The sequence below is a fragment of the Suillus subalutaceus genome, assembly GCF_016647625.1.
Source record: "Suillus subalutaceus strain FC151 chromosome Unknown DFJ58scaffold_68, whole genome shotgun sequence".
Taxonomy (NCBI): Eukaryota; Fungi; Basidiomycota; class Agaricomycetes; order Boletales; family Suillaceae; genus Suillus; species Suillus subalutaceus.
Window position 1 is genome coordinate 99493 of NW_024540317.1, and position 20932 is coordinate 120424.

The 20932-nt window shown below is 49.3% G+C and overlaps 4 protein-coding genes across 4 annotated transcripts; 2 read left to right on the forward strand and 2 right to left on the reverse strand.

The window, feature by feature from the left end:
• The first annotated feature begins 3262 nt into the window (after nucleotides 1-3262).
• On the forward strand, nucleotides 3263-6851 carry DFJ58DRAFT_430530 (enhancer of polycomb-like-domain-containing protein). Its single transcript, XM_041380368.1, has 5 exons — nucleotides 3263-3693; nucleotides 3820-4317; nucleotides 4369-4578; nucleotides 4634-5140; nucleotides 5192-6851. The coding sequence occupies exons 1-5, from the start codon at nucleotides 3517-3519 to the stop codon at nucleotides 6800-6802; spliced, it is 3003 nt and encodes a 1000-aa protein (XP_041242856.1). The 5' UTR covers nucleotides 3263-3516; the 3' UTR covers nucleotides 6803-6851.
• A 1630-nt stretch (nucleotides 6852-8481) lies between these two features.
• Nucleotides 8482-11010, reverse strand: DFJ58DRAFT_661900 (permease family-domain-containing protein; the record flags this gene model as incomplete). Its single annotated transcript, XM_041382262.1, has 15 exons — nucleotides 8482-8797; nucleotides 8852-9074; nucleotides 9130-9306; nucleotides 9361-9424; nucleotides 9477-9675; nucleotides 9731-9812; nucleotides 9869-9940; nucleotides 9997-10010; nucleotides 10085-10192; nucleotides 10245-10324; nucleotides 10391-10612; nucleotides 10669-10686; nucleotides 10738-10767; nucleotides 10832-10912; nucleotides 10978-11010. The coding sequence occupies 15 exons, from the start codon at nucleotides 11008-11010 to the stop codon at nucleotides 8482-8484; spliced, it is 1719 nt and encodes a 572-aa protein (XP_041242857.1).
• A 4302-nt stretch (nucleotides 11011-15312) lies between these two features.
• On the forward strand, nucleotides 15313-15747 carry DFJ58DRAFT_636352 (uncharacterized protein; the record flags this gene model as incomplete). Its single annotated transcript, XM_041381285.1, has 2 exons — nucleotides 15313-15411; nucleotides 15487-15747. Coding segments are annotated over 2 exons (360 nt in total), but the record flags the coding sequence as incomplete, so codon positions are not given.
• A 3261-nt stretch (nucleotides 15748-19008) lies between these two features.
• DFJ58DRAFT_842327 (uncharacterized protein) lies at nucleotides 19009-20752 on the reverse strand (the record flags this gene model as incomplete). The annotated part of the gene is made up of 5 exons (XM_041392816.1): nucleotides 19009-19622; nucleotides 19677-19857; nucleotides 19908-20444; nucleotides 20509-20613; nucleotides 20672-20752. 5 exons carry the CDS (start codon nucleotides 20750-20752, stop codon nucleotides 19009-19011), a joined length of 1518 nt encoding a protein of 505 aa, XP_041242859.1.
• Nucleotides 20753-20932: the final 180 nt, after the last annotated feature.

Genomic DNA, 20932 nt, shown 5'->3' on the forward strand with positions numbered 1-20932 from the left:
TGTTATACTTTCTCGTCGTGATATCGAGCTAAATTTTGTGGTAATCCTAGGAGTCAAAATCGACATAATCTGTGAGTGTTTCTCGTATTTGCAGCCGCAGTGCTGAATCAATCATTCGCTCAGGGTTCCTCGAACATCTGGTTCAAGAACACCATCCAGGCTGTCGTCGACGGTACTTTGTATCGAGCGCGACCACTTCCTTTCTCATACAATTGTTTGCATGCTGTGTTTGGACCGCTTTTTGACGTTTTCGTACTGTTATTCGTATTGCAGGGAGTGTATTGTATTTTGTAATAGCTACAAGCAACGTGATGTATACTATTCTCGCATGATATGAACTGCTCGCGACAAATGCAACACAGTGCCGCATCATGTCACAACAGCTTGAACCTACCTCACACGACAATGCACAATCCTGACTACTTTTGCAATGTGGGTTCGTTCGAATTCTTGTCGACATCGTGCGAGGGCAGTTCCAGTTGGTGGTGCACGATGCGGCACTCTCCGGACATCTCTCGCAATGTCCGATGAAGTTCACTGAGTATGTCACCATTGATCAGTAGCGTGAAAGTGCCGTTCCGAATTTCCTATGTTTTCCAAAGTCATTTACAAACATGGCTCCTGTAGCACAAGTACTTACTTTCCTATGTACATCCTGTTTCCAGTGAAGGACCGAGGAAATAAGTAACATCAGTCCCACCGCAGTACTGCTTCTCACACGGCTGCTGCGTGAATTGATTCTCAGCCAGCAGTGGGGTCTTTCTAGCGAGGCACGTCGTGTTGCACAGCATAAGACATGAGTTCGACATCCAGAACTACAAAAAAGGTTCTGTATCAGCATCCAAAGCATAACCAAAGGGGAAAAAACCCCTACTACGAATACACATAGCAAGATGTGTCTCCGAACCAACTTGTCGGTACGAGGCTGGTCCTCACAATGCTATGATCATGTGATGCCAAGGTACCAAGGCCGTCGATCTGAATGGTCGTGAAATGTGGCCGTGCTGCATCAACTCCACCCAGAGCTTAAGAGTGTTGAAGCTGCCAGCGAAACGGCTTGACTTCCAACCGTCACAGAGCTTCGATGAGGTAACAATTTGTCCTGAGAACACAGGTCAGAATGTCATCTGATCAGCCATTCCGAAGTGGCAATAGCTCATCGCACTGCTATGGAAGGTTGATCAGACATAAATTTCTTTGTGACTGACGGAATTCACCTTGTGATACACGCAATGCGGATTACGCCTTGAAACTCGCGGGAAGAGTGGTTCTGCGGCCCGATTCCGGGAGGGATGTCAAAGACTGGTGATCAGCGCGCAAGGCCGCACTACTCGAGATCAGAAAAGAAAGGAGCGACGAATTTGAACCACCCCACAACCAGTGCGACATATCTGCCGTGGTAGAAGTACGGGCCATACACCAGCATGCAATAATCTGTTACCTGCCTGTCGGACAGGGCTCTCAGCGAAAGTTTATGACTCCGAAGGTCAATATGTAGATTTCTGAAAAGCAAGAAAAGGTCAACAATCCTATGGGAGACTCGACGACACCAGAGCCGGGCCACATCATCGAGAACAGTGTCAACCACAAATCGGCTGTTGTCAATTCACTCAACAACCCTAAGAGAGCTTTCGAATCAACATCGCCTGCGGCGTCTTAGACCACGAGCCGATTCTTTCACAAGGGAGGTGGGTTCTAAGATATTTTGGTGCTAGCAGTAAACTCGATGTGAAAACGCACGATTGCCAGAACGGAAAGAAACTGGGCTTCACACAGCGGCATCCTGAACAAAACTGCTTTAGCACGAGTGTCAATTGCGCTGGATAACTATCTCGATGAATGGCCATCACGCCCTTTTGAAACTGCAAGAGTAATTGTGCGTCAGATTCGGGGCCCGGGCATAAACTGAATGTCTCGAGCCTGTCTCATTGAGGGCATGGAATGCGTGCACAAAAAGAACTTGTTCTGTGGGTATGTAAGCCTCAGTCAGCTCAGCTGGCAGGTTACCACTAAAACAGTTTCGGAATAGATCGACTTAAGCCCAGAAGTATTAGATCTGCTTCAGCCTTTTGCAGCGACCAGCCTCAGCCAGAAAGACGATAATATTGGCTAGAAAATATGACGAGACTGGCCGAGAATGACTGTTGCGGACTTGTGAACAGCCGGTTGTGGCTTGATGTGTGACAGTTATTACCCACGTGGCTGAGTGCAAGTGATTGAGGAGGCGAAACAGCTTGTTTAGCTCATTCACCATTCCCTTCCGCCATTTCTCATCGTCATGCATGCTGCCCCTCCATCTCTCCCCTCACAAACCACTTTAACACTAACATATTCTCCAGGGACCATCTAAATGGTAATTTTTGGCGACGGTGTCTGGAGTATCAAGCGGGGATCAGGGTAATGTTTCCTTGCCTTGGGAATCATGCAATGACGAGGTTGACAAGTGTCTGTAGCTATGATTGACCCACAATGTTCTGCAAAGCCCTCAAATTAATAGGGTGCCCTGCTGGGCGTATTGGTTCATCGCAATCGGCATCCGATGAATGCGATGAGAGCAGAGTCAGCAGCGAGTATGGTGACGACTTCAGCAGCACTCCCATATTGCGATAGTGGCTGCAATGACTCGTCTTTGCTACCATTTGCTATATCTACCGTTGTTTGCATTTTGCATACGTGCAGCGCTACCCTTGTCTGTGAGTCAGCTCCACGCGTCCTCGTGCTCATCCAAAATGCACAGCATTCTCATAGTTTGCTGGTGATCCTTGCAGGAAACATGCACACACATCATTCAATTGGTCTTTGCTTTTGCTCGCTGCCATTTGATGAGCGACTTCAAGCTGCGTTCTCACTACACGCAGAAGTCGCATGTTGCCAGTCGTTGGTATGACGGTGGTCGATGAAAGTCGTAGACGCGAGCGTTTTGGAGCGCATACATCCTCGATTTACTCGACTGTTGCATGTGTGCCTTTGTCGAGACTTGGAAATTGTATGTGGGAGCCGTATATCCTGGTTGCATGTGCCATTTTAGCTGACTATCTGTTGCAGGATACTCCTTCTATGTTCGTCGCCAAGGATAACTTATTGGATAAATGACGCTGCTCATTCTTCGCAATTCAGAGAATCATCAATGTATTTCTTTCTTGGCTGCGTAATAAAGGTGCGCATCTCCAATACTTCTCACAAAGAATTTCGTCTGATGAGTCTCTTGTTCCCCCACCGTTTCTTACGCCCTAACTACGAATTCCAACATATATAATAGCTAGATGATATTCTGGCAGCTTGATACTGACGTAGCTAGTGTATTAGTCCTGAGGTGTTACAGTGAGATTGTTTGGTGAGGACAAACACCGGGGAAACCCTTAGTATTTGTCAGATTTTTATTGTTTTATCTCGGGCCGAGGACTTTTTCGGCAAATTTCCGACCACGCCGCCGCTGCCACCGACGACGACGAAGAGCTCAACTAGCAGAAGCCAGTCTCCCTTGAACACATCTTCATCCTGCCCCGTCTCCATGTCATGCCCCGCAACCCGAATCTGGGTACCTCGACCCTTCGAAACCGCAATCGAGTTACCAACAAGACACGCCTTAAGGTCATCCAAGGTAGCATCGATGCAGACCCTCTCGTGGTCGATGAGGACGAGGAAAAAGCCAGGATCATTAGCACTGCTGGCGTGGACGCTGAGGACGCCAATGTGAGTTGTTTTCCCTCTCGCCGTCGCTTTCAACGCCCTTGTTGAATAGGCTGACGTGTCTCTTTCTCATTGGCTGATTGTCGTGGGAAATCCCTTATCGATGGCTGACTCATATTTCCACCTTAGGAGCACCACTTGCAGGCGGTACTGTCTGCCGCGTCCCAAAGACACCAATCAGTGGGTCGCTCAACACGTGGGGAGAAGGCTGTCACCCCCGCCGCATATATTCCCACACCAGACTCCACTGGTATCGTCGACAACTATGACGAATTATATCCTTCCCAGCGGTGGGAAGACCCAGGCGCATACATCAGATCCTCAGAGACTGTCGATGAGGCAGTCTCAAATGCGCTCGTCGATGCGTTCACGTACTACATGGATGAGCGCGATAAGGAATGGCTCGACAGAAACAACGAGGAGGCGCGTGGTGAAGGCACAAGTGCTCAGGGTGCTCTTTCAGCCTCCGGCGCAACCACTCGCTCTGGCCTGTCCCAACGAAGTGCCAAGGCGAAAGGCAAGGAGCCTGAGTCGACACAACCTCTTGCTATCACGGAGGACGAGTTCGAACTTGTAATGGGCATCTTTGAGAAGGTCACCCATGACACCACGGAGTTCTTGCACCATGCAAGTTTATTTACCCTGACCACCATAATGCGCCACTGATTCGTGTCATAGGGTCTCGAGTCTGGCATGGCGTTTCCTCCGTTCACGGACTATCAAGAAGCATTCTCCTCTCCATTACCATCCTCTATGTTTGCAACGTTCACAGTGCCGACGTGGATACCGCAACCCGCTCTACTATTGCGCTTGGCGAAAGTCATCTATCCTTATTGGCGTGATCGCCGCATCGAAAGAAAAGGCCACCGAATTATACCCATTTTGAATGTCAGTATCTTTATATTTGTATGATTCGAGCAAAGTTGTTCAAATTGCTTATTAGTTCGATGAGTCGGACGTGCTCAATGAGTCTTATATTTGCTTTCGCCGTCGCGAGATTAAGGCTGTCAGGAAGACCCGTGCTTCGCAGGCGACGTCATCCGATAAGCTTTTGCGGTTGCAGAACGAGTTGACGCAGGGTTTGGAGCTCGCCAAAACGCTCCTCTCTCGAGAAAATCTCAAGCGCGACTACACACAGCAAACGCTACAGGTCTGGGACAAGCGCTTTGAGTTCGCCGAGCTCAAGCGCAAATTTCCCTCGTTGGGTACTAAAGAGGAGGAAGAGCTTCTACTTGACAAAGAGAGAGTAGTAAAGAAGCCCAAGATCGAATCTAGTCGAATTACTGGACTCAAGATACGTACGAGAGAGAGCGGGGACCCAGGATCTCCGGCTGTCGCTGTCGAGGCATCTATCCGGCCTAAGGAACGCCTCAGTCTCATCAATGCAGCCATGGAGCGTGACCTTGCGAGCCAAAAGGAACGTGACCACGGGTATGAAGATGTGGTGGAGGTAGGATTACATGAAATACATTCTTCAAATGCTTACCTGTTTCTTTTTCAGAATCCTTATCAACGCCCAACATTTTCCTTTCCGCGACGTCACTGGAAGGCCATTTTTTCCTCCTCGCGCCCGTCAACACCATCACCAAATGTAGCGTATGAGGAACCAGAGTGCGTGCGTTATGTCCGCCACCGTGTGACTCGTCTAGGCAACGCTACAATCGATCGTCGCGACGCTTTCATTCAACGCTATGGAATCCATAGTGATGACTCCGCGTTCACACGACGACGGCAAGCGTTTGCACGGCGTATGGATGCCATCATCCCCGAGGATGATGAGGAGATGTCAGCTCGTGTACGCGAGCGCTGGAAGTTTGATCAAGACGATGAGCCCACGGTTGGACCTGAGGGCGCGGACGAGCAAGATCGGACTCTCATCGATGACTATGATCCAAAGTATCTCCGTCAAATGATGACATTGTTGTCCGATCAAGACCATCAGGCTCTTACGACAGATAACACCATTGTCGTGACTGTGGACGGCCGCCAACACACTGTCTCCCCATATCGTCTTGGAGTGCAACCTCAGTACAGTATCCGCCGCGATCAACATGGCATTCAGCGGGTATATCCTGGAGGTATGCCGCTGTCGGCCACTCGTGCAGCCCCCGCGGGCATTCCGATGCCGAATGGTGTGCCGATATCCATGCAGGCGCATGTCAAAGCGATGCAACCACCATCAGCCATTCCACAAATGCGCATCTCATCAAACGGTGCCATGCGTCCTCCGGTTGTTGGGAAGATTGCATCCCCAAGTTCGCCTACTGTAGTACAGCAGTCCTCTCCCCCTCACGCTGCTTCCACGAACGGAGTTAATGGAAACCATACTGGCACTCCTACGTCAGATGGCGACTCAGTCAGGCTGATCGCTGCACCCAATGGCATCGTTGCCGATAGCACCACGACCATCAATGGCACAGTACATCAGTCCACAGACGTGCAGATGTCTCCCCCTGCTGATCCTTCCCAGTCCAATCAGGCCGGCTCACCAGCGCGTCTGGAGTCCGAGTCCCAGCACACTCCGGTAGTCCCACTTAGCGGTTACCGCGTTCCTATGAACGGTTATCCCATGTCTAATGGCGCTGTCGTGCGTCCGCCAAATGGCTTCACTTTGCAGCAAATGCCCTTCAAGATGTTTGCATCGAACGCGGAGGGACGCCCAGTGCAAGTTCCGTACGGGCCAGGGCACCTCGTGCAGAATGGCGCACACTTCAATGTGCAGCTGCCAGGTGGCGCCAATCTTAACATCAAGGGACGGCAGTGGGCAGGCGTGGCGTCACCTCATCAGCAGCCCGCGCAGCTTAACGAAGGGACACCGAGCCCTCATGTTACGCCAGGCAATCTACCTACGCGCACGCCGTCTGCTAATGGTATGCGGACCGCCAATCGTGCCGGGAGCATCAATGTTCCTCCGCAAGTCGGTCAACTGCTACAAAATCAGTATGTCATGTCGCCCCATATGCAGCACAACAACCCATCTCCACTACCGTCGTCCATCCCGTTACCATCCCATCAGTCCCCCCCTCGTCCGCCGCCCCCACAGACCATGAAAATGGCTTCCCCGTCTCTGCAGCACCAGCAGGTAGTACAGAGTTCGCAAGGCGGATATTAGTATGCACCATTGGGCTCGGGTTTTCCCGCGTATCTCTCCTGTGATCCCTGACATTACCATTTCGTTTATACACTTTCCGCTCTGTTTTGGTTACAATATCACTCCGTTTTATCTGCTTTCCAGTTATGTATTATTGTCGCAATTTGAGGCATTTTCGCTCTTACATCTTGCTGGGTGGTGCTTGTCAACCAAGATACATGATCGCGGGACGCACGATCGCTATTGACCAAACCGGGGTTGGCGGTGAGTGGGATATAAGCGCTCTCAGGTTTACTTCCACAGCCATTGCTGACTCGTGCGCCTACATCCCTCGAAGAGGCTCAAACCACTCAAGTTACAAATTATGTGCTAAGAATGATGAGCAGGTAGACGTCGTGGCGTTCCTCAGCATTGACTTCAACGCCGGTAGCTCGCGACAGGTATAATATATGCATGCTCGAAGGTAGATATCCGGCCCCTCGGGTTTGTTTAGACCACGGTGGTACCTATCAAAATTGGCCTGGATCAGCGCTTCTATATCAAGATGTGTGCTATGTTGCCCATGTGCTCACGGTATCGTTTCACTTTTAATGTACAAGTTCATTTGCTATTGATCGGTGTTCAACGTTCAACTTCTACAGACTTTTATTTAGGCATTAACGATCATGCAATCGTGCAAGTATTTCCTGCGGGCCGTACAGTCATTTCCGCCAGGCTCCAGCATGAACACCAGCTTCATATTCTTTCGACAGGTCATAAACAACGAGGCACATGGCCCGCAGCGCTGCATGCACGCACGCTTCTCGTATCTAATGTACTGACTTGGTGACCGCGTGTAATAGCGTTGTTTGTTTCCAACCGATGGTAGCCTCAGGGACGGCGAATCGTGGTAGAATCTCATTTCTTGAGACCTGCGACCATGTGGTCACCAGCCTCGCACGACGCATCGGGGTTAGGACAAAGTTCATGCCACATAAGAGTCACAACAAGTGATGACTGACATGGTGACCTGCCAACATTTATTTTCGTTCAACTCCTCGGTGGCCGTCGTCGGTAGGGTAGCGTGCCTGAGCAGTGCGATGATCGAATTGTCTTAATTAACCGAATGGTCGCCGCTGTATACTCGAGGCAATATTCAGGTCATTATCGCTGCACATCAGGATAGACTAGTTCAATAACTGATGGTCAGTATCACTAAAGGCGTCAGACCCCGACGTCATCGAGCCTTACTACTTACACAAAGTGCGAGTTTAAACACCTCAGAGAATGCGAATTTGATGTCACGGACATTCAACGAATTCCAAGCGCTAAACTACTGAGCATTCCCTCAGTGTCCGTACGCCTTTGTACAACGAGGTAACACGAGGACAAATGAAGCTAGTTTTATTTTTAATCTACTGCAGGAGAAAGCGTCTTGTAAAAACCCTACAGGCTGTTCTGTACGAACGCTATCTACACAAAAAATTCCGCAAAGTCCCTGCTAGACAAATACAACAGCGGGAAAAATCGAGAGCCACCATACTCTATGTACAAATATACGACAGGTATGATATATGCGATAGATAGGATAACAAATGGCCAAAAGAGTGGAAGCCTCGTCGGGGGTTCCGAGGCGAGGCGAAGGTACATCGATAGCAGAGAGGATATCGCGAAATCGGGAAAGCATGATAGGCGTAGCACTGCGACAATGATAACACATTTTACTTTTCATACGAGAAGGTCAACTTCCTGGGCGTCACAGGGTTGTCTTGCGATGTCGTGTCGACTGAGATGTTCGAGTGGCGTTGGCGCACCTGGAATGCGTATTCTGAGGGCGCCTCATCGACGACACGGGTGTTGCGGTTAAGCAAGATCTTGATCCAGGTGGGCACGATGCCGCCGGGAGGGATGACCCAGGGCTCGGATGCGTCATAGTTGGGTGGCATGATTGCATTGTTGGAGATCTTGGCGACGATCCATACGAAGCCGTTGATAAGGACATAGGAGAATATGCCGACAATGACACCATACGCAATGCTGCGCCTTGCTGTCAACATCTCAAACTCTTTGAGATATGTTCAGGAGACTCACTTGTATGACAGAGGGATAAATAGGATGGTGAGGAAAGCAGGGACAGCATCGCCGACATAGTCCCAGTTAATGTCACGAACATTGCGGATCATGAGCGAGCCGACAACGACGAGCGCGCCACCAGTAGCCCAGGGTGGAATGGAAGCAAAGATGGGCGCGAAGAAGACGGAGACAAAGAAGAGGAGTCCAGTGACGATTGCAGTGATACCAGTCTTGCCACCCTCTGCGAGCTTAATCAGATCCAAGATATTATATCGAAGAGGGAATGGTGTTCATACCAGCAATACCAGTGGCACTCTCAATAAATGCCGTGACGGGACTTGTGCCCGCGAGTGCACCCATGGAGATAGAGAAGGCATCGACACAGTATGCGATGGTAGAGTTTTCAAAATCAAGGGTGACGGGATCACGAAGACCAGCAAATTTAACCATAGAGTAAAGAGTACCGGTGGTATCTTAATAAAACGCTGATTCCAGATGTGGTTTCATATCATTGTTGAAACACTCACCCAAGATATCCACATAAAGGAAGGTTATAAGTGCATACCACACCTTTCCATTACTATAGTGATACTTGAAAGCAATACATGAGCTTCGCACTCTACAAGATCGGGATTTTACTTACATCTAGTGCATTACCGATGTGTTGCAAGGGATGCCAAGTAACAACCTGCTTGAAAAAGTCGAACAGCTGATCACCAGCGGCGTCGTGTGGGAAATATGTGACAGAGGTGTTTCGCGGCCAAGAGATAATGGAAGTGATGAAGATACCGATTAGGAGAGATCCCTTGACACGATAAAGCATCAATAAGATCGTGAGGATACTAGGTTAGGTTATGCCGTAAGTACAACAAAAGATAAGACGCGGACCGTACATACCCGCCGGTAAAGACACCAAGCCATACGGTAGGACTCTGTAGAACTTTAGTACCACAGTAATATGGTAGACCTTCCAACCAATCTACAGACGTTGCCTATCAGACTCGATGGTGATGCAGCGACATGCAATGAGCGTACCTGACTCGAGACAGCCACCAAGGCCGACCAAGTTGGTCGGGTCGCCTCCAATCACGTTCAAGCCGCCAGATGCTGTGCAAAAAATATAAATAAAGAATACCCGTCAGAAGGAACATGTGTAGACAAACTTAGTCCAATGAACCTGTGTAGCAACGAACAATGATGGGCGCATCAGTCACATGTTCATCATCGATCGGTGCAAAATGATGAACTTACGCAATGTACAATCCGATACCAGCACCTACAGCAAGGACAAGGGATTGTGGCATGATGCGAGCAAGCCATTGACGTAAGCCTAGAAGGGACAAGATGAAGAATATCCATCTGCAGAGGGCGTCTAATTAGGCAAAGAGCTCCGCGGGAGAAATGGACTTACCCTTCCAAGAAGACAGCAGAGAGTGCTTCTCGGTAAGTGATAAACCCGCTGCCGTGATAACCAACGACAGAGTATGTGAACTGTAGAAACAGTGTTAATGAGCACGTCTAGAATCCAGATGGTCGTCAAGTTGCTAACGGACGTACATAGGCATTAAGTCCCATCCCTGGAGCCATACCGACAGGCAAATTCGCAAGGGCACCCATTAAAACTGATGCGAGAGCGGACATGGCTGCTGTGGAAGTGATGAGATCTTGTTTCACCTCTTGGACACATTGGAGATATGTCGGATCAGTGGCGCAGTTATTGGCGGCTTCACAGACGCAAGTTCCGCCAGAGTCAGATACGATTGAAGCATTGACAGAAATCTTGCAGGAACAGATTGATTGAATGATGATTTGACGGTAACGAGGGAAGAACATACGATGTACGCCATGGCCGCCTGAGAAGGGCGTTAACAAAATAATCTCAACGGTGATAAATTGATTCTCACCCAGGTCGTTATACCTGCACGAATGTCGGTCTGGTGAATGCAAATTACTAATCAGACTACGAGGTCTGAGGGTGCCACAGAACGAGCTACGAACCATAAAACGTGAACCTTCGCGCTCACGGGCATGGCCAGAGCCCTCCAAGCGAAACCATCGTCCGACTGCAGAATCGGCAACCTACAAAGAAGAAGGAAAATAGTGTTATCAATAAGATAACTGGGTGGCGCAGGGTATGTACAAACCTGGGCGTTAAGCCTATCAGCGAAAGTAAGCATGTTGATAGAGGTGAGGAAAAAAAGGAGTGTCGATGAAGAGAATGCTATATAACAGAATCTGAGAGTGGGAGCTAACGAAGGTTGAAGCGAAACTCTCTCAGTTGAAACTTGAGAAGTTAATAGGCTGGATAATACATATCTCTTGATTAAACACTGCATGAACGCTGCTGAGTTACTGAATGCGGATCTCGGTGATATCCCGATCAGAAGCTATGTATAGCATCACGTTATGCCTTTGGTCACACCAACGTGTCCAATTGTCTGACCTTTTGGGCATCCCTCCAGGAACTCCCCTTGCCAAGACTCCCCATAGTTGTAGCGCAAGCCCGCAGGCCCCAGGGGGTAGATCGCTATCACATTTCTAGGCCAACATGCAGTACATTTTGCCTTGCCTTGTACTAGTATATCCCGGATAAAATAATCATATCTTTGACTCAGGACCCGAATAGGGTTGACAGATTTATTATAATCAGGTCACTGTTCCAAGGACTGATCTAAGTTTCGAAACATTTGAGTTTAGCTGTAACAGTCCAGAGTTGGGACCTGCGGAGTTGAGAAGGCTCGGGCATTTTTTTCGAATCATCGATTACACAGAATGATGACCTCGGTATAGTGGCTAGCACACACTGATAGTAATATTGAGGTAATAAATTATATTATTAACTTTGGGCACAAGGGTTTCGACATGATTCGGGGCGTATCATCTCATTCTACATTCACGATGGGTTCTGCCTTTGGTCATGAAATTTAAATTTGAGTGCTGAATTGGAATAAAAGTGTCGTAGATTCAGTCGATGGGACTTGTGATCTGTTATCTCGTGCATATGTTGGGGCCGGAGATGAGGTTCTCCCTATACGTACTAACGCGGAGCACTGATCGAGAATACACACCGGCCATGTGAGCACTGGTAGAACACAAAGGGAGCACCGAATTTGAGGGCATTATGACATGATTAATTACCAACACCCGCAGACGAACAACAAACGACTCACGCATCGATGTCCCGCGTTCATATCGATTAGAGGTCTACGCCTTGACTCGTAATCGGAGTCAGGTTACCGGGCCATTGGCAAGATACTTCTTAAGTGTGGTTAGTTATACTTCGTAACTTTAGAAAGATTTCAGAATTCTTGGTGCTATCACCATGAATCTCCGAAGTACTTCAGTGACGAAATAGACTCGGAGCTAAGTTTAGGAAATGGTACTAAGACGTCACACTTGAGTATGCATGACCAAGGGGCGAGAGGCCTACGGTAGTATTTGTTGATCAAGGTCCAGGACTAGGCCAATCCAGACTCACCAATGTGCTCGAATCATGGAGGGACATGGGGATGATATCCCGCCCTGCATGCCAAAAATACCAATCAGAAGGTTAATGAGATGGGCATTGGGCAATGGGCTATTCTTGGCGATTTGAGGTCAGCCGTAAGCTTCAAGTTCCATAAGTTGCAGTATGACGTATCTGGTAACCAATGTCGTCGTAATGCCGCAAATTCTCCGACTACTCCTAGAAAGGACAGATTTGAATAGCATGAGAACGCGCGGACACTTTCAAGTTGAAGTATCTCCCGGACCATGTCGTGATGTTGGCCACGAGGGGAGGGGCAAAACGAAAATGGATGGCACGGAAAGCTTATCAAATGAGCCATAATTACATAACTTACGGGTTCACGCTTGGACATTCGAGAGTCGAGGCGCCAGCGCCCAGGCTGACCACAGCGCCTGCTGTCAACTTCTGATATGTCGTGGGCATAAATATGACATTTACAGCGAGTCCAATCTGGGGTCAAGCACAATTTGGTTAGCGGCATAGGGTATGCTGACTACTTTCCTGATATGGAAGGCTATTCGAGTAGTGTCAAGTCTAGTTGCTCTCGGGTTCTACACTGGACTGCTGATAGCTTTTAGCCCTGACATGAGCGGCGTCCACGATTCTGCGGATTTGGCAGCAAGCTGTAGAGGAATGACATGACCCCCACGTTAGTGAAGAAGGCCTGACTTTGTCCTGACTTCTAATTTCTCACTACCGCCTCTTGCAACCTTTTTATTTGTGTCCATTGAGAACAGCACTTTCTTTAAACTATGGGACCCTTCTGATATTTGAAATTGCGAATGCCCTGATAGGCTGGGGCTTCTCCGCCGTCCCCTCTGGCCGTTTTAGACGCGCATTTCAAACCAAGATGAGATGATTTAAATAACTGCTATGGAATGGTTGGTTGGCTTGCGATGATGGTCCTCCTCGAGCTCCGCTTTTGCGGAATGTTACAGGAATCTGTTGGAGTGCGATCAGCGCATGATGCATGTGCATGATGTGCCACAAGATCTTCCCAGCCGGTCAGTGAATTGGCGTGACTGTTCTTCCGTTCTGCAACCTTAACTTTAAGCCTGCTCTATAGTTCTCGGATAACACTGTTGGCCTTATCATTCGTCCTCATTCGTCTCGACGTTAACGATCTTAATCCCCGCTCGCTTAACTTCTTGCCTACTGCTTCCATCACACAGACCTGTTTCAACACTTCCGCCCACCTTCCCTCGTTAAGCTCTTCGGCAACCTTTCCCTGCTCCTTGCCGTTGTCTTGTCAATGTCGCCTCAGTAATGCGTCCGACAAAATAATTTTGTGCCCAGCAGCCAAGACCCTTGTCATTGTGGCTATAATGTCTGCCCTGTTTCTATACCCGCGCCCACATCGCATTGCTGCATTTGTAGCCACTCACTGCAATGACTCCTAGTAACACAGGAACTCCGCATGTAATATCGGTCTTATTCCGGGACGACGTGGGCACAGTGACCGACATCTCGCAATTCCAAGTGCACCGGGTCAATCAGCTTGGCCGGAGGGCCCAGACCTCTTCGTCTCATGGGCGGCTGCTTCATAAAACGTACATTTTCATTACGGACATGCGCACCCCGGCACTTAAATGCACGTTCTTCGGGAGCGTCCATTGGTAGACGCGCCACCCAAATTCAATGCTTCGATTCGCGAGATTGCAGGAATCATGCCATCGAAGTTCGAACGCAGAAGATGTCACTGGAAACATATTAATGGCCAGACACGTGCGAGGGAATAAACAAGAGGTCGTGGACTGGAGAAGAGGACATGTCACGGGTCAGCGGGATCGTCAAACAGTAAGCCCGAGATGCCTGCCATCATGATGTGTCGACGAACGAAGAACAGATCAGTGTATCAGTCTGGACTCTGGACTCCGGATATGAATTCGGAGGATGAGCTGAAATTTAGTGTTTGTTGCATTACGAGAATATTCTCAGTTGTATCGAGTGACACCCAGTAGGTGGACTGGCAAGCTTGGATCTACAGTGAAGCAGAAGAAAAGTGCGAGTGAGCCGGAGTTGGGGTTTGCCGCGCGCGTGAGCTCTGGCAGCAAACAGTTCAAAGTCCGATCGTAATCAAGGTTCATACAATACTAGTACAGTCTAGTAGTACTATTACTTCTAAGAGGACCCATGACGGTCGTAGAGCTCGGTGAGTACTGTGAATTCAATAGACATTAATATGCTCTATGTAGTACTCAGTGATTTCCAACTGCCGATGGTCTGACCATATATATGGATTCCGTACAGATATGATGATGCCGCCTTATTTCCCTGCCAGACGGCTTCGACTCGCCTGACTCCGCGCGCAGTTTGCATTCGAGCTGTATCAACAATTACAGTTACGCGAAGGCACACAAATAATCAGCACATGACTTACAAGTGATCGACTTTACGAACTTCGTCAGGTTTAAAATTTAACGTCTGGGAATTTCCCCATACCATCCAGAATTACTCATTCACAGGACTTGCACAGGATATACTTAGGAGTCCGACGAGATGCAGAAAAGGAAACATCAAACGCATTTGATCAGCCTGAGATCAGTGAGTCATGACAAGGCAGTTCGGATGCCGCAAGCGAAGTGTACATAACGTTCTCGGTACAGTCTCGAGTAAGTGGAGCAAGAGCAGTTTAGGTTACGCCAAAGTTGCTAGGTGACTTAGTGCGGCCCATCTGATCAGGAGCGATCCCGTAACTTCTCAGAAGTCATCACATTTCGTTCTCCAATTCAACACCCGGGAACGTTACTGGAAAGTTCTGGGCGACATGTTCTACTCAACGTATACGAGCCCCAGCGCCACCTTGGTGGGCCAGTCACGAAGCGGTTCAATACCCTAGTGAGCGATTCATGTTGGGTATTCATCAACGAAGGGCATGTGATGTCGCACCTTTAGTTCGAGCTCGTCTAAGACAGGCGGGACGTCCAGCAAATCTAACTCGGATTTTGATCGGAACAACGACGAGAATATTCGAGGTCAATTTTGGACGATATACGAACGGGAGGCTGGGTATCATGTTGAAGAGTTCCTTGAAAAGCACAAGGGTGACATGGATATCGTTCTTATATTCGTGAGTATCTAGCAGTTAAAATCTCCATCTCGGTGTATTTCTACGTGGAACCGCGATTCTGACCATAATATATAGTCAGGTCTCTTTTCTGCAGTCAGCACCACTTTTATCGTTTCTCTTCAATCTGCGCTCAGTCCGGACGAAACTGAGATGACAAACGCCCTTATAAAACTGCTTATCCACACACTTAACAACACTGCGTTCGACGGTCAACAGCCCGACCTCCCACAATGGAATGGACCAGGGGCGACTGAGATTTGGATACAGAGTCTCATGTACGCCAGTCTCAGTACCAGTCTCATTGCTGCGCTAGGTGCCGTACTGGGGAAGCAATGGCTGGGGCATTTTATCCGCGGCGGACGTGGTCCGATTGACGTCCGCGGTCGTCTAAGGCAGCAGAAGATGGACGGTCTTCAAACGTGGCACTTTAGTGCTGTCTTGGAGGCGCTTCCGTTGTTGATCCAGGTTTCCCTGCTTTTATTCGGAATTGCTCTAGGTGCTAGCATTTGGACGCAGCAGCCGACCATTGCAGCTCCAGTAGTGTTGACGATGGCATTTGGAGCCCTGTTTTATGGCGTCATCATCCTATCCTGCATCGTTTCTCCAACTTGTCCATTCCAGACCACTACGTCGACAATCCTCCGGTTTACCTTACAAAGTCTCAGTCGTTCGATCCGGAGATTCCATATCTCGCTGGCGGGCTGGGTCCCATCGCTCCTTTTTGGAATAGCCTCTACTTCCAGGCTATGCAATGATACACGCGGGTATGATAATGACAAAGACTCTGTGCTACCGCACAAAGCGGACGCTCCCCACGACGCGTCCGCGGTTCGCTGGATAATGGAGACGACCACAGATCCAAATGTCATGACTTCAGCTGCGCTTATGGTTCCCGAGATTGAATGGCCCAAATTAATCGACGTCTCTGCTGCAATCATACAACTACGAGATACCTTTCTAGCTTGCTTCGAAAGCACTCAGGGCAGGCAGCCTAAGCTTGGGCTTCATTCAAAGACGCGTGCACTTGCCTGTGGGAAAGCTTTGATCCACCTATGCTTCGCGCGATTGGATGGCCGGGATATGCATCAGCTGTTCTTTGATCCATTAGAGTCGGCATCAGCCACACCGGTCGCGACTCAGTCTCCCGACATATCTTGGTTCACTTTCCTTGTGTTGCAAGATACGGAGATGCAATTTATCTGTGACATGATACGGAGTGCCTTCCGACTGAGCTTAGGACACCGTCCTTTCGTCCCCCGGATACCCGACTCATACCTGGCGTGGATGTCGTACTCCATCCCGCACTGTTTGTTACATTACAAGCAAGAAAGGCACCTTCGCATGTGGGCTATTGATGCCATCACTCGTTTACTCGTCTTTCCACTGCCTCCCAGGGCTGTGATCGTTAACTGTTTGACCGCTGCTGCGCTCATGATCGGCATCCCTATTGAGGAGGATGCTTTGATTCGTCTCGACAAGGGGTAAGCCCTTGATTTATACTTCATTCGCAGTGTTGGCTAATGTGCTCTACAGGGATGAACTCGAATCTATGCTCTTGCAAGTCCTGCAAGCCTTGCAGGATCGAGATCTACAGACAACGCTGGAACAAGGTTTATCAGCAGCATCCCCAAATGACCCAGATAGTGGTCTCGAAGATGTTGATATCGCAATGCTCTTCCGCCCTCTCTCGGTTCTTATCGAAGTCGTCGAGTATCGCCAGATATTCCGCGACATTAATTTACCTGCTTGGGCCCTGCAACTTTGCAGACGTATGGTACAAAGAGCCAACATCAAACCTCCTTTGAACCCAATTACCGCGGATCACCAGTATCAATGTCTCAGCAGTGCCAGAGCTGCACTTCACCTTAGTATCGTTGCCGACGCGGACCTCAGGTACAGCGCTGGTGATTGGCGCGCACTGTGGAATTGCATCAGAGTGGGCGTCAACCATGGAAAACGCCGCAGGGAAGACTTCACATGGTTGCTTGACTTTATTGTTCATCATCGTAACACCAAGGACCACCTTGCTTTGGGCGATGCCCTCCAAGCCATGAGCAAGGTTGGCGAGGTAGAGTGGCCTGAAAATTCGATGCAGGTCTACTACTCGAGCATTTGTGTAGCCATGAGTCCGGATATGCCCGCCCAAACGCGTTATTCTGGAATGGCGGCGCTTCACGCAGTTAGGGGAAAGGTGGCTTCAGATGATTTAACGCCGAGCATGATGGTCAACCTCTCGCTTGCACTGTCCTCTACCGCTGCTCTCTGCATCGATCCTCCTATGGACGACGAGCCTTCTCATACCCTGCCCCTTTCAGAGATCGCGCTATCATGGAGGCGTGACCTATGTTACATTCAAATTATCTTTGCGCTCCGGCAGTCGCACAAATGGGACGAGTCTTTAGCGAACGACGGGCACCTTGAGCGATGCGCTGGGATTGCTGCCAGTCTGGCAAATGAGAATCGCAGCGGGCGCACGCGGATTATATCTCAGCTGAACGCAGGACATCTCGCGCTTTACCTTGCAGCCGTCCTTGCGGGGGGAACAGCACGACACCGCCTTTAGTACAGATGCAGCTGGCATATCCACGCCAACGGACACAGATAAGCTGTGCTGGAAGCTCATCCGCAAAGCTTGGGCGTATGCGTCCAGGCAACGGCTGGACGAGGGTGTCCAACGCGTCGTCCCCACCCTCGTCCAGCACACCCTGCAACATATGAAGAGAGGTCAACAGGACGTGTCGCGCTCCATGGAGGCAGCGGTATCGAAAGTCCTGGCTGCACTGCGGTCACTGCCAGGTGTCGATGTGGATGATGATCAAGTTAATGAATTGACGGAGCTGTTGGAATTGGGGGAAAGGGTAGAGAGTACGATGAAACTTCACGTTGGGAGCTGATGCGTAGGATGCATATCCTGAGAAGCACATTTATCACATTGTCGCGTCATTCGCATGGACATACAATTCTTATGGACTGAGTTTTGATAGAATTATCCGAATAATATAGGACAGTCAAATGGAAAGGCTTGTGGGGGGAGAATGGCAGATCCTGAATAGCTGAAATGCCACTTGAGTCGAATCTTATGAACACTTGAGAGTTATGTCGTTGAGGGCATCATGACAGCGAAGCTCTCGTGGGGAGCGTCTGAATTCGAAGAAGTCGGGATCCGTTGGTTTAGAGCTCGAAGCTGGAAACTAAGGGCACAACCCCCCCGAGCGTGTCAAAAATGGAGGAAGAAAATCGATAACAACGCCAAGGGATAAGTTCAGACCAAAAGACAAGCCAAAATGTGAAAACACACTATGGGTGAGTGAATAGCTTTCACGGCTCAGTATCTGAGAAGGCTGAGGCAGGGATGGTGACCGAGCTGGGCGTTCATGAATGTAACATCGCATAAAGGGGAGAGATATTTTGGACCTGTAAATGCACGTGTGGCTAGTATGAGACGGTGATGACGACAATCCAATTCAATTGGAGGTGCATGGTTCAACTTGTACAGGCTATATTACATGGTGACCAGAGTGCTAGATATCAATGGAAGCATGAGATTCGAAAATTGGATTACGACAATCAATGGTTTCGGCGCCTCTCGTACCAACCTTAGGGCCGCCATTCGCTCAACCAAACATCTCTTGGTCCTGGAAGCAGACTCTTCTCCCTCCGGATGTACTGACCGTACTCCATCTCACCAACTACCTCCCCATGGCTGAACACCACCTTACCCCTGATGATTGTGTACCTCGGCCAGTTCTTGAACTCAATACCCTCAAACGGCGTATAGTCTACAGCGTGGTGCAGCATCTCGTTCGTGAGCTTGAATGGCTGGAACTTCGTTTGCGGGTACCAGATAACCAGATCAGCATCGAAGCCAGGGGCAATGCTGCCCTTTTTCTTCAATCCGTATAGCTTAGCTGGGTTTGTGGACGTGACCTCGACGAACTTCTGTGGGGAGATGCGCCCGGAGAGGACGCCGCCGGAGAAGAGAAGCGGAACACGGGTTTCCACGCCAGGTAGCCCATTCGGGATGAGACGGAATTTACCATATGGAAGGTTTCCGTCTTTGAGTCCCCGCTGCTTTCCATTTTGATGATTGAATTTGGTAGGGGAGTGGTCTGAAGAAACGATGGTGAATGTCCCGTTCTTAATCCCAGCCCATATGGCGTCTTGGTCGGACTTGTCCTCCCGGATCGGAGGTGAGCATACGCACTTCGCGCCTGCATAACGCAAGTAAGACAAAGGTTGGCAGAACATAGCAGAGGAGTCATCACCTTCGAAGTCCCCCTTTCGCATCGAATCAGCGAGAAGGAACATGTACTGGGGACACGTTTCACCGTAAATCGGAAGCAGCCTCGTTTGTGCGTCGCGGATGTGCTTCGTGGCAGGCCCACCGGATATGTGCACGAGCAGGATCGGCGTATCCATGAGTTCAGCCAAACAAATGACGCGGTTCTATTGCAATGTGAGTATGTCATTTCAAACAATGCACAAAATAGGCTCACCGTAGCCTCAGCTTCCACAATCGGAGGTCGAGATGTGCCATGGTGGTAAGGCTGCGTCATGAGCTTCTGTTCTAGATGCTGCGTCATCCAGTCGATGATATCGGCATTCTCGGCGTGCACCATCGTGGTGATACCAAGTTTCCGAGCGGAATACATGACATCAAGAATCTGGTAATCCAGAAGCCTCAATGGCTTGTATGTCATATACAGCTTCACACTCGTAATTCCGTACTCGTCGACCATCCGCGGGAATTCATCTTCGACGATTTGGGGCGTCGGATTAGTGATGATGACGTGGAAAGCGTAGTCGCAGTAGGACTGGTCCTTGGCGAGCTTGTGATAGTCTTCGACAACAGCAATGATACTCTCGTCCTTCTTCATTTGAGAAGCGAACGTAATTACTGTTGTCGTTCCTCCAGCTACCGCACTGCGTGTGCCCGTATCGAACGTGTCACCGACAAAGTTTTCGGGATCGGGGACGACCCCATTCGTAACGATAGAGTGATCAATGTCCACACCGACGGTGCCTTCGTAAAACTACACAACACGATAAGCATCTGAGCAGCAGATGAAGAAATTTACTAGCCTGGCTCAGATGAACATGAGCGTCGACTCCTCCGGGAGTTATAAAAGCCCCTTCAGCGTCAATCTCTTGCGCACCGGGTGCAGCTGGAAGACGAGGACCAACAGCGACAATGGTTCCATCCTGACATAGGCAACGACGTATTAGTAAACCCGAGCACGATAGCAGGTGGTATTCGTACCTTGACTCCAATATCACAAGACTCCCAAATGTCCGAGGCAGTCACAACGGTACCATTGCGAACAACGAGGTCGAAATCCATGACAGAGTATCAATGAAAGCTCCAAGCATATCGCACAAGAAACAGCGGAGATAAATACACCCCTGAAGATAACAAGAAGACCACATGAACGTCATCTTACCTTTAATCTTCCAGAAGCGAGGTCTCGTGCCAGGAAGTACTACTATGCCTTGGAAAATTGTGGCTGATTTTAGCAGGGTC

Excerpts from the sequence above, each read along its gene's own strand:
- DFJ58DRAFT_430530 (XM_041380368.1), top strand. The coding sequence starts at position 3,517 with ATGCCCCGCAACCCGAATCTGGGTACCTCGACCCTTCGAAACCGCAAT. Across the intron at positions 4,318-4,368 it reads CCACGGAGTTCTTGCACCAT|GGTCTCGAGTCTGGCATGGC; the intron begins GCAAGTTTATTT and ends TTCGTGTCATAG. Across the intron at positions 5,141-5,191 it reads GGTATGAAGATGTGGTGGAG|AATCCTTATCAACGCCCAAC; the intron begins GTAGGATTACAT and ends TTTCTTTTTCAG.